We start from the raw sequence: 13,878 nt of genomic DNA on the forward strand, positions 1-13,878 counted from the left end.
AACTTTATGAGCCTGAATGATGTCCCTTCCCAGGAGCAGAAGAATGTCTGCCGATGGGTCGAGAGGAGGAATCTGTGAAGCGATTGATCGCAAATGAGGGTGAGCTGCTGCTACCTCAGGGCTGGGAATTTCGTCTCTATTATCTGGAATCTGATCACATTCTGTTATTGTAGGCAGCATCATGGAGACCTTACCATCTACATCTTCTACAACAAAGCCATCAGCTTTGCGACCTCGTGTCTCTGATAAACCTGCACATGTTCTCATGGTGTATGGGAATATGGTACTTTGCACATTAAACATGTCAAAAAACGCAGATCTGGCTAAGGATGAATTGCTCTGATCATCCAACATGGCATATACCCTCTTTTTCTTTTCTGGAGAAGTTCGGCGATATACATTAACTAAACAGATCTTTGAGCATGATTTTCCTTTTACGCCTTGCCCACATACTTCTGTGCAACTGGCTGTGTTCACAGGATTTGGGCCCTCAGACTCCCCGCCGTGACTCTGGGTTGGGGGATTAAAGTCTTGAGGTGTCCATGGAGGTGGACCGACATGCATGGCAGACACATGAGCATCGCTATCACATTCTGAGCATTGGATAATAGCTTTACAGTCTCGAGCCCTGTGATTTGTGGACGCACAACATTTAAAACAAATGGCGTGCTCTTTGAGAATGTTCTTTCTTTCGTCTAGTGTTTTCATTCTAAACCCCCTGCATTTGACGAGTGAATGTGGTTTTTGGTGGATAGGACATTGTTTGTCTGGATCGAGTGCTGTCAATTTAGCCGGACTGATCTCTATTTTATTCACTGCTAGTGGAACTCTGTATTTGTCTCGTCTTACTGATGTCTTATCAACCCTTGGATTTATTACGTTTGAACACTGTAACATAAAGCTAGGGTCTGTTCTCATTTCAGCGTAGTCATTTACGAACCGCACAAAATACGAAAAAGGTGGATAGACTGCACCGTTTTCCCTTTTGTATTTGGTACCTTGTGTAACCCATGACTCCTGGAGTCCATATGGGAGTTTTTCAACTATCGGGTTTATGCCCCTTGGTGTGTCGAGAAAGCTAAGACCCGGCAAATAACTTTCACTTTTGGCATACGATAGCTCTAACAGAAGATCAGCAAGCTCCTGCAGTAAGTGAGTGTCTTTGTTGGAGATTCTTGGAAAAGTCTGCAACCGTTGGAAGAGTGAGGATTCAATTACCTCTGGAGAGCCATAAGTCTTGTCTAGCCGCTGCCACAGACGTTGGAGACCTGCCTGTGGATTACTCACGTGGACCGCCCTGATCCTCTGAGCGTGTTGAAGAGACTCCCCGCCGAGCCACTTGGTGAGAAGGTCGAGCTCTTCGCTGGGCTTGAGATTGAGGCCTTCCGTCGCGTTGCAGAACATGGACTTCCAGGACAGGTAGGACTCTGGCCGGTTGTCGAAAACCTTGAACCCCGATGTCAGCAGATCACGCCGTGCTAGATAGGCTGCTAAATTGGACAGTTCACTTTGTGGGGTTGCTGAAGGTGTAGGCTGGTGTGAGATGTCCGTTCTCCCACGATGAGATTGGAGATGCTCTTCGTCAGCGATGTCGATGTGACGCACATGTGGAAAAGCACCAGCTGATTTTGGGCTATTTTCTGGTTGTTGAGAGTCATTGTGCCTAACCAGGTGCTCAGTGTTTGGCGTTTGTGTGCCATCTGCTTGCACACGCTGGTCGTCAAAGTGAGCATGCACATACTCTTGTGCACGCCTGATGGAGGGGGGTGTCTTGGAAAATACCCCTTGCTCGCTGAGGTCGACTTTGGCGCGCTCCTCTTCTTCGAAAGTCGCCTCCCAAACTTTAGCTGCGGCGAGCGCTGCTTCTGCTTCACCTTCCGTCTTCAGAGCGTGTAGTGTTGCCTCGATGCGTGCCTTCTCGACCTCCATGTCGATTTGGCGTTTGGCGTACCGTGCTCTGGCGTAGGCAGCTTCGGCGTCTGCTCGTGCTTGTGCAGCAGCTTGACTCGTTCTGGACCGGCGTGAAGAATGAGAATGACTGGCCTCCGACCTGGTGACCACTTGGCTGATAGGTGGTGAAACTTCTTGCTGAGACATCTTGGGTGCTTGATGTGTTGAAAATCTTTTTACTCTTCTGCCCTCAGCCGAGCGTATGGCTACTCGGCTTTGGCAGCGAGCTAAACCAACAAAGAAAAATGGAGGCCCAAACTCCTTCCTCTCATTTATTTCTTCGCGTGAACGTGTGCGCGTGTGTGTGTGTGGCTGGTAAAACTGAAACATACATAAATAACAACAAAATAACAGAATAGACACATCAAAATTACATCTAACCCATTGTTAAAACGTACAAACTTACAGATTTTGTTTTGTCAAGGGTTCCCAACGATGTATGGTGCAGAGGAGGTGTGCAACGTCTTAACACCTCAAGGCCTCTTTTCCAACTGAAATAAAAAGTTCTTTCTGCCTGCTGCTTACAGCAAGTCGCCACTAGGGGAAGCCGAGCGCAAACAGCAATACCAAAGAAAAACTTAAGATTCTGAGTTAGAATAGCGACATCCTGTGGACGGATGAACAATGTACAATCTTAGAAAGAAATTAAACCCAAAAAGTAGTCAACATAAGACCAGAGGACATAACAAGGTGTGTTTTGAGACTGGATTTGAAAAGTGAAAGGGTAGATATTTTGGGAATATCATGGGTTAGGGAGTTCCAGAGCTGGGGGGCACAGTAAACGCTCACACTAAAAGCTCTGGAACCGAAGGTAGAGAGACAGACACGGGGGACAGAAAGGTGGAGGATAGAGGATGAGGGAAGTGAACGGGAGGACTGTTAATACAGAGGAGATTGTAAAGGTAGGGAGGGGCCAGGCCATGGAGTGCTTTGAAGGTTTTGACGAGGATCTTGTAGTTGACTCTTTGTTTGACTGGGAGCCAGTGAAGTTGACGGAGGATGGGGGCGGTGGTTTGTGGTGGGGGTCCGAGTGATAAAGTGTGCTGTTGAGTTTTGGAGGGACTTATTTGGGAGACCGAAGAGCAGTGAGTAACAATAATCGAGCCTTGAGGTGATTAGACCACAGACCAGAGTGGAAGCGGAATGGCGGGTGAGAGAAGGGAGGAGATGAGAAAAAATTGCAAAGGTGGAAATAGGCTGATCTGGTGATGTTGTTGATATGGGTGCTGAAGGAGAGTGTGCTTTCGAGGATGACACCCAGACTCTTAACCTGAGTAGAAAGAGATATCGTACATTGTTGATGGTAATCGAGAAGTTATTGTCATTAGAGAGGATGGCGGTGTTTCCTACGAGGCGGACCTCTGATTTTGAGCGATTGAGGAGGAGGAAGTTATAGGAGAACCGAGAGTTAATGTTGTCTAAACAGAGGGAGAAGGAGGAGGGGGGAAGGGAAGAGTTTGGTTTAGGGTGAAATATAGAGCTGGGTGTCATCCGCGTAACAGTGGAAGTGAATGTTGTGTTTGCGGAAAATGGAACCGAGGGGGAGAATGTAAATGATGAAGAGGAGCGGTCCCAGGACTGAACCCTGGGGCACGCCAGCGGAGACGGACGGATTTGGATTTATGGGAGCCGAATTTGACAAATTGTGTGCGGTCAGACAGGTAGGAAGTGAACCAGGAATGGTGTGTGTGTGATACAAAGAAAGATTGTGTGAGAAATTGTGTCGAAGGCAGCAGTGAGATTGAGAAGAACAAGGATTGATAATAAATCAGTCATAAGCTATGAGGTGGTCGTTTGTAATTTTAAGTAAGGCTGTTTTGAAATCCATTCTATTCTACTCACAGCTATAATTTTTCTACATAGCACAAAATTGCACTTACATGGTCCTTAAAAAATTTATCTTTCATATTTAAATGTTATTTGGATTTGTTTTCAAAATGTTTTTAAGCAGAAAATGTGCATGTCCCCACAATTCAATCCCATATAACCACCAACCATTATGGTGTGCTCATTGGATTTCAAAACTGATTTCATTGCAGCCCCATCGGTTTCAAAAAGTACTTGAAAATTGCACCGTAGTCCTCATAACATTATGATTAGTAATATTTTTTTCTTGTGAATTATATTTGGTTTGGCCACAAAATCGAAGTATTTACAAAGAAAAAAAAATATGTTAAAGGGGAGTTATTTTCTCTGCTAGACAAATTAAGCAGCCATTCCCTTCAATGACTTATGACTTACTTTCAGTGATACAAATTCAACAAGTTAAACATTATTCACTGAGAGTTTGATTGAAAAAAAATGAAAATAAAAAATGACTGATATATCGCTTAAAACAATCAGAATCCACTATCTCTCATCCTTATTTGAATCACAAAAAGTAATGAAATTATTGAGCCAATTATTAGTGCATTCATGCCCCCTCTAACTTTATTTCTATTTGGAAATGTTGAATGAAATAAAAAAGAGACATGATTGTGTCTGTGAGTTTTGTATAATTCAAGCAAAAATTTGTGAATAAAATAACTTTTGTCCATGCTGGTGACATCTGTAGCTCCGCCATCTTTCTCCTGGTTGGCTGGAACATCCGATGACTGGAGAAGTGGTTGGATAGTTGAGGTTTGCAAGATGATACTGTATGATGAATCAATGAATAAGGAAGTACTGTCTTACTTGCAAGGCTAGTCTTTCAAGGAATGTCTTCGGAACGTACCAAAGCCATTTTCCGCCATTTATGGTGAAAGCAGTGTCCCTGTCAAGCCAAGATTTTATGTTACACCAGATGCTGACATTAACCTAACCGCACATCTAATCATCTAATTGCACGTCACTGAGATCTGTCTCAAAAGCAAATGCATTTTAATACTGTTGTTGATGTTGTCATACCAGGTCATGTGTCAATGCAAATGTTACTGTGAATTGCACATGGTGTTAGTATAAATTTGTTTACACGATCATGATTTATGCTTGTTCTAAGTCCAGATGTCATTTGCATGTTTTCTGTGTTTTTATTATTGGTCTTTTGGTGTTGTGCTGAGGCTTAAAGCCTTAACTTGTGAATACATTTTTGTTGTGGCGTGACTAATGGTGTCTCTGAAGCTGTGCCGTGTGGTTGAGGGACTATGCTCCTATTTTCCCTGTAATAATTACCCCATATCTGAAGTGCCCCTCAATCTGTTGCGGCTGTTAGTGAAATCTCCCATGGGCAACGCAAACTGCAGCAGAACTAAGCCACAGACTTTTGTTTCTCATTAACACATCCAATAAGATATTAATCTCCCACTGACATGACACAACCCTGAGCACATAGTTGGAGTTCAGTCATGAGAAAAAAGATTAACAAACTTTGCTGGAGGGTATGTTGAAGCTGCGTGTGGGTGAAGCGACATAAGATGTGTCGCTTCTCAAGTCAAAGCGCACAGTTGAAAGAAAGAGAGGCGGGGGGAATTGAAAGATAGCTGAATGTCTTACTTGTGTGTGATTATCCAGTTGTGACAAACTGTATGCATGCAGATACCTTGTATGCAGATGAAATGCTATATGGAAAAGGAATGCAATTCGACAAAGACCTGTGCACCAAATGTATAGTACAGTGGTACCTCGACATACGATCGCTTCGACACACGATCTTTTCGACATCCAACGTAAAATTTGACTCGCCATTTGTTTCTACATCCGATGACATGCTTGAAATACGACGATTTATGACAGAGCCGCAGTTTATTTGTGTTCCCGCAAGATGGACGCACAGCGGATTTTCTTGTGAGAGAAATCAACATGGGTTCCAAGAATGTTAGTACAGAGGATGAAAAAAGGAAAAAGGTGAGGCTTACTATTGAAATGAAGATGGAAAAGATAGAAAAATATAAGCGTGGTGTGCGCGTCCGTGAACTGGCTCGGCAATACAACCGTATGTCTACGTTCTCGACGGTCCTCCTCCGACCTCTTATCCCCAGTCTTTATAAGTTTAAGTGACAGTTATTATTGTGGTAACATCGCCAAAAAATTGCCAGCTTCGTCAGTTTTTTAATCACTTATCTCAGAACTTGTCCAACACAACATGCCTACTGTCCGCTGCAGCAGAACATGAAAAGTGAAAGTAAAAAATCCTCTCTCACTCTTTCAAGTCAGCCACGCAATGCGTTCAGAAACACCAGGCAAAACACATCCGCCACATTAGAACCTGATTCATTACAATATTACAGTTATTGTTGTCATTACTATTATTATGTTATTATTCCGATTTTAATTAATAATTTATTTGTTTTGCCGTGTGTAATTGCTATTTGTAATAGTACCAGCAGCATTTATTAAGGATTTAGTGTAGGTTTTCGGGCTGTGGAACAAATTAATGGAATTATAATGTATTCTTATGTGAAAATCCTGCTTCGGCAAACGACCATTTTGACTTACAAGCAAGGTCCTGGAACGAATTAACTTCTTATGTAGAGGTACCACTGTATTTCATATAATTTCAGAACAAAGTATTGGCAATATTTTTTCCATGAATACTCATGAGTGCAAGAGGAATTGATCTATTGTCACTTATATGACCTTGAAATTCTTTATTAATCAGACATACTGTATTTACAGTATGTTTTTGCCCATTCAATTCTGCCAGGACGACAATAAAATACAATTACAACAAATGTGTACCCATATATTTAATACAACAGAATAAGTCACGTTTGTGTTCAAATGCTACACTGATTAAGTACATTTGGAAGTTGAGTGAGACATATTGTTTATTGATCAATAGACATACATGTAGTCCCTATAGGAAATGCATAGAAATTACTGTAGAGAGCAACCATTTAGATTAATAAAACCTAATAAATAACTAAATTAAATGACAAATGATATACTGTACTTACCATCAATGCTCAGAGGTAACGGACAAGACGCTGTTAAGTGACTAAAAGAAAAAAACGACTGGAGAAACGATGCAAAGTCAAAATCACGTAAATTGGGTACGTCGTAATCCGGGGACATGGAGAATGGTTAGTCGAAAAGAACAGTGATTAGGCAGGGTGAAGCGTATACAATTCCGTCCACGTGAGGTGGGGAACCCAGTATTATGAAAATCACCTGTTAAGGCTGATTTATGCTTCTGCATTGCGGTGACAGTGGACCTACGTCATTACCGCAGACAGGATTTACGACCGTACGCTATAGCCTGACCTTCGCCTCCAAAACATCCTGACTACGTGTCACATCAACGCATCGTGGCATGAACGTCAAATGACTGTGATTGGTCTGCTCAGAAGGTTATTTCCGATTCAGCACAACAACATCCCCGTTTTCAAACATTATTGGTTAGCTGCAGCTGCAAATACTGTTCACTCCATTGCCGTTGCTTTCTTTGACCGAAAGAAAGCTAAAGGAATTCGACTAGAGTGCCCCAAAGCAGTACAAAGACGAAGACACACCCCTCTAGTTGCTTGGCGGTGATTTACACAGCAACACGTTCCCTTGTCGCAGAACTTCGGATCCTCAATGACGACATAGGGTCTACGCCATCGCTCCGCCGTCACCGCAACGCAAAAGTATATTCAGCCCTAGCCCTGCTGCTTAACAGGAGGGAGGGTAGGACGCTGTACAAGCATTAAGCAGAAAAAAACATCATTACATATTCTTTAATTAAAAACCCTATTTCAATCAGATTCTCATCCTCTGAAAAATGGCGCGATCGGTCAGATTTCCAATCACGTAATCGGATTGGGACATCCCTAATTCCTATATAGAAACCTATCAATCATGAATTCACTCATCAGTCTTTGTGACACCAAGTAGATCTGCAGATTTTTGGCAAAATCATTCTTTGTAAATATTTTTTTTGTATTTATTTCTGCGCTGTGGCAAACAAGAAGAGTTCTGAATTTGAATGATATCCCATTAAATATCTTTGATAGAGCTGAGATCAAATCTCACAATGGTTCATGTTTTTTGACAGCTCTTTCCTAGTTTCAATTTCCCACCGTTTTTCCTCACTGCTGTTCAGTGATCACGGCACTCTGAAAATTTTCTATTCAGAGGTTTTGTATGCAACCATAGCTGATTTCTTTTCCATCTACAGGTGAGTGAGAATGCTAAACAAGATCTGAAGGACGGGCTGGCTCTGTACAACTCAGAAAACAACATTGGCCTGAGAAATGCTTGGAACATCATCCAGGCAGAGGTAGGCATGAACCAACGTTGCGTCAAATGTGATACACATTAGTGGAACAACAACTGAATATTTCACATAATGTATTCACTTGCTTCTTTTCTTTGTAAGAAAATGGCATTGAATTTAAGGGCTGTCTGTCTGAGTACATTCCATTATGTGTAATACAATTCAAATGACATCGCATCAAAGTTACTTTGAGTTATTTGATGGACTGTCTGGCTCACTGACTGCATTTTGTTTTCTGTGGCATACACAGTGGAAGTGCTGCGGCGTTATAGCCTACACGGACTGGCACGAAGCCCTGAAAGAGAAGGTCGTTCCTGACCGCTGCTGCCAGGAGCATTACCAGAACTGTGGGCGCAACTCCACCACCATGTTCTGGAACCGGGTAATTGCTGGCTTATGCTGTCCAACGCATTTTTTTTTTTTTTTTTTAAATAAAATCGGGAGCGTGCTTTGCAATGTATCTAAGTAAATGTATTGAGTGTAAGCCTAGATTGTGATTTGTTCTTTGAGCATTTTAGGGTCCCTCATCCAATCCCTTAAATGTCATTTTTTTAATCATCTTTTAATCACTTTCTCGTTTTGTTTTAGAGGCAGACAATAATTTTCTAATGCATTTTCACGCATTCAGTATACTATGCTATTCATTTTCCTAAAAACGCTTTAGTAATGAAACAAAAGTGTCTGATTGTTTTTTTGTTTTTTTTCTTCGTTGTAAATGTAATTGCTCCTATTAAAATGTAATAGATATTCTGATTAAGAGCCACAAATGCCACTGTTCAGATTCTAGACATGCCTAATTTATATATCTAAAATACAAATACAATCATAAATTCAGCTGCTCCTGAGTTTCTTTAACAACTTAGTGTAACTAATGAGAGGAAATACAATTGCTATTAAGGGTTATTTTTATTGCTTTCGGACTTTCTCATTATGTGGCTACGGCCATTTTGTCTAACACTTTGTTTACCAATTTCCTCCAATTACAAGTCTAATCTGCTCTCTTATGTCGTTAGTTCGGTCCAAAGAAGGGAATTACATACACGGTTGCCAATAAGTAGATATTGAGGCAGTCCACAGGGATGGCACAGCACTAAAATCCTGAAAAATTCCCTCTCAGCACCAAGTGATGTCCTACCGCTACCACAGAAAGGAAATGTCACTTTACAACAGAAAGCAACATGACCTCTGAATGAACCGGGGACCATATTTTACATCTCAGGAACGTTGCAAGATTCATACGTATGTCTGTCCATATGAGCCACAAGTCTCAATATAGAATTCACGAAACATAATTCACTCATTCCACAACTCACATGTCATGGTCTGTGCACTTTTAGCCATTGTATTATTCACTCAGTTTTCTAGGTAAATTCTGTAGGCGCCTGGCTGAGTTTTTCTTATATGTTCCTTCATCCAGGGCTGCTTTGAGAAAGTCGAGGAATGGCTTGATGACAACAAGCACCTGCTGGGAACCATAGGCATGGTCATCTTGGTAGTGCAGGTAGGCGTTTTTTATATTATGCTGCTAATTTGTGTTAGGCTGTATCCGTCTCTGTCTGCGTCACTTGGCCTCGAGTCCAATGCGCCTCTATGTTCTGCCCGGCAAGTTATAAGATTTGTCCTCAGTGGGCGTTATGACCGCGCATATCTTGAAAAAGACAGATACATTTTTTTCCCTCACATTGGTCCTGTCTGGAGACTCAAGGCACCATCAGCAAAGAATACCCATAAAAAAATATGTGTTAAAAATAATAGAAAGAAAGAAAGAAAAAAGCACAAGTGTAAATGATAAAGTTGCTGTACACAAAAGCTTAAGTATAAAAGTTGAAGGTACTGCATACAAATATGATAAAAATGAATCTGTCACACTCCCATTAAAGTTGGTTGAACAAAAAGAAGTGAACTATTCAACCTAAAAACTTTGCCACCCTTGGGATATGATTACCAAACAATCAAATTAAAAAAAAAATAATAAAAAGATGTTTACCTTTTGAGATTTTTAAAAGGATTCGATACAGGAAAGAACCTTGACAAAACAGTCAACAATCATGAAGTGCGGAAGACAACAGAACGTGGTGGATTTGAAATAGAACAATAAAGATGTGATTAGTGTCGAGATCTGTTGAAAGGCATCATAAAAATGTGTCATTTACCATTCAGGTATTGCAGGCTTTTTATGCACACAACCGCCAATCAACAAAACAATGTCACTTTCCAAATACCCCAAACCTGAACTAGAAGTCCTGTTTTTAGAAAAACAAGGTTTCATTTATCAGTAAAAGAAAGATAACAACAGTTACGGTAATCCCAGTTAATTAATAACCACAAGCATGCTTGTTGATTGTCAAGTTGATTAACAGAGAATTTTTCTGTTTTATCGTACAACAATTCATATTATAAGTGATAGCTGTTGTGACATGTATGTCTTTCAGTGAATAGTCTCGGCCCAGAATGCTGCACCTGAGGTTTCAATCTGCGCAAGCTTTGCTTAACATTTGTGAAAAGATCACAAGCTCCTGTTACATCCATCCTCTATTTGACACTATCTCCCTGCTGTGCACGTCTCATTCAGACATGCACACACACGCGCACACTATGCGAAAGCAGGAAACTGACAGATATTGGTCATCTTTGCAGACTGATAAAGTCTCAAAGCACATTGGCTTATGTGATATAAGTTTTAGTGTCTGTACACAGACACATTCAGTTGAACTCTCATAATCGTCAAGACTATGACAGAAGCTCCCATCTTGAGTCTCTTTTGAGCTCAAACTTTTTTACACTTTAGAAAATGGCTTAACTTTACATAAGAGTGAGAAGCTACACTGAAATATTAACATTACAAAAATTTGCGCGAATTTGAAATCTTAAGTAAGCACAACTCAAAATTTTTGCAGTCCATTTTTTGAAACTAGCTAACTACTTGAAATCTTAAGTTGCGCTTAAGAGCAAGTGCTTTTTAAGCACAACTTACTTACTGCTTACTGAAATGTTAAGCTATATGAACTAGGGCTGCAGGTTTCGAATATTTTAGTAATCGAGTATTCAACTGAAAATTCTATCGATTGAGTAATCAGATTAAAAAAAAAAAAGAAGAAGTTCAAGAGCAATGATAAATATACATGAGGAAACGACATTTCACCTAAAATTGAACCATTTTCAGACAATGTCTTTATCTTTGATGTACATTGTTGAAAACAGCCAAAATTGCATCTCAGATGTGACTAGAAAAAAAAACAAATTCACTGCTTTCACTCAAAAAACTTCTAAATCTTATTTTTTTTAAAAATTTAAATCTTATTTCATACCTAAAAATGTTATCACTCAAATGTAACACACAACACGTAAAAGTTAGGTGTTTTTCCCACGTGTTTCAACTGAATTTCAATTTGTGTCAAGCTATTTTTAAGTTCTAGTTAGGTTTTAAGTTTAAAGTCAAAATTGGAAGTCCTGATAGGATTTTGAGTTTTTGCAGTGTTAAAAATAAATTTGTAACCTGTTGTATACCTGCACAATAAGCACCAGTGCTACTTGTTTTAGGGTTAGGGTTAGGGTCCATCAATGACTACTGAGCTCAAATTGACAACATCTCAGTTATCTTTATGTTTTTATTTGACTTCCTCATCACTCTACAGAGCTGTTTTTTTTTTCACAGATTAAATAAAGCCTTAATGAAAGGAACGTTAGCCACACATCAACAGTAGTCATGATTAAGATAAACCTAGCCCTCCGCAGTGCTAACGTTACGTTAGCAAGGTACAGTAACATTAATCTTATTTAATATCGCTGCGTTAACTTCATTTTACCTTGTCACGAGTATTGCTCCGCCTTCGGTGGAGCGGGGGCTAGGCGGGTTTTGGGGGAGGTCATCGGTCATGGGGTGCAGCCGGGAGGTGCGGAAGCGTCGGCGGAGCTGCAGGTTGCGGGCTCAGGAAACATACATGAAACAGTTATCGCCTTGTTCTCCAGTTTGAAATAATCCCACACATTTTTTGCCTTTTCTTGGTACATTTCTCTTGGCTTTCGTCGGCTTCTTCGTCGTTATCTCTATATTCATGCATGGTTGAAATCAAATATATCCGCCGCCGCTGTTTTGTTGCAGTACGTATGTGACGTCAGCGCATTGTCCCACGTATAAAGTAGTCTGGACAAAACGTGATGCTTAGAGCTGGCAAAATTAAACGATTCCTCGAGGCAAATTAAATTACTCGGATCAATTTTTAAACTTGAGTTACTCGAGTATTCATTTCACCTCTAATATGAACTATGCATTGCATCATTCAGGAGACCCAGTTTAAAGGGCAAAATCCACGGGAGACGACGTCGCTCGCGTTCAATACATTTTCTATGAAATGAGCGCGACGAGGTGAAAATAGCCAACCCTCTTGCGGCGGACCGACACTCGACGTTTGTGCATGTGAAATTTTGCACTCATGCATGTATACGTGCACACGCAGATATAAGAAAATGGGAAATGGTTCTTTTTTTGTCCCTGTCTTCTGGCACTACAACCAATAAGCAACGGATTTATTGTTCATCTGATCACATGCAAGGACACTGGCCAACCTGGAAATTGACATCCACGTGCCACACTTTGTCAACTTGGTAAAAATTTGAAATTTTAAAAATGCCCGCCAGATCAACAGTCAATCAGAGACGAGCGATGACGCACGGGCAGAGGGCGATGCGTGTCGCTGTCGCTTGCCACTACAGTCACATTGCGCCCCGTGTGTTGGCTTTCAGCTCAACGGCGATGACTTTCACATTTCTCCATCGCTCATCACCTCCCGTGTGTTTTGCCTCTAAGTTCCACTTGGGTTACCTATTTATACGTGTAAATTTAAGTTCCGCTTACTTAAAATATAACTTCTACTGACTTGCCATATCTTCCGCTTATGTAAAATGTTTAATTTTTGCTTATTTACCTTAAGGTCTGCTTACTTAAAATGTTGCGCTCTGCTTGCTTAAAATTTTTTACTATTCAGTGATAGCTGAAGTTTTCCATTTAAACTTGCAAGTGAAACAGGTGGACTTGAAATTTTCAAGTTCTGCTAACTTTTTTTGACATTGTATGGATGGTATGATTGAAAGTAATAGTTTTTATCTAATGGCGTTAATTGGATGAGTTACAAAGACTCAAAATAACAAGCTACTGACAAAAACTTGTGCTAACATAGAATTTTAAGTTAGTAAAACATTTTTTACATTCTGCATTTTTTTACAGAGTATTATAATATAAATACTGCATATACACAAAATATATATTGCAATACAAGTCTCCAAAATTTAATTGTACACATTTATTAAGATAATGGCGTTAACTGGATGAGTTACAAATACTCAAAATAACAAGCTACTGACAAAAACCTGTGCTTACATAGAATTTTAAGTTAGTACAACATTTTTGACATTCAACATTTTTTTACACAGTATTATAATATAAATACTAGTGATGCACGATAATACATTTTTCAACCGATAATTTCCTCCTCATTCCAACCGATAACCGATAATGTCAAGCCGATAATTCTATTAAAAGATTTATGTAAAATTTAGTATACACAAAAGAAACTATTACTGTGCAAAAATATCATTTATTGCTCTTTTTTTCAACATAAAATATGAACAAGTATTCAATTCCAACATCTAAATAATGACAGATCGTCTGACATTGTGTAATGGTAAACTTTTGGCAACAATTACTTACAGAGCAAATACCTAAATTGCACAAAAATGCCTTTAAAAGTAAGCTA

The 13,878-nt window shown here is 40.1% G+C and overlaps 1 protein-coding gene across 5 annotated transcripts in view; it reads left to right on the forward strand.

Moving 5' to 3' along the window:
• Positions 1-13,878, forward strand: part of tspan9a (tetraspanin 9a) — a 332,421-nt gene that overhangs the window by 303,661 nt on the left and 14,882 nt on the right. For all 5 annotated transcript variants that reach the window (XM_057837779.1, XM_057837777.1, XM_057837780.1 and 2 more), the window contains 3 exons: positions 8,027-8,128; positions 8,376-8,507; positions 9,543-9,626. In XM_057837779.1, coding sequence (XP_057693762.1) covers positions 8,027-8,128; positions 8,376-8,507; positions 9,543-9,626 — 318 coding nt within the window. The remainder of the gene's footprint in view (positions 1-8,026; positions 8,129-8,375; positions 8,508-9,542; positions 9,627-13,878) is intronic.

This window comes from Corythoichthys intestinalis, chromosome 5 (genome assembly GCF_030265065.1).
Source record: "Corythoichthys intestinalis isolate RoL2023-P3 chromosome 5, ASM3026506v1, whole genome shotgun sequence".
NCBI classification, from domain to species: domain Eukaryota; kingdom Metazoa; phylum Chordata; class Actinopteri; order Syngnathiformes; family Syngnathidae; genus Corythoichthys; species Corythoichthys intestinalis.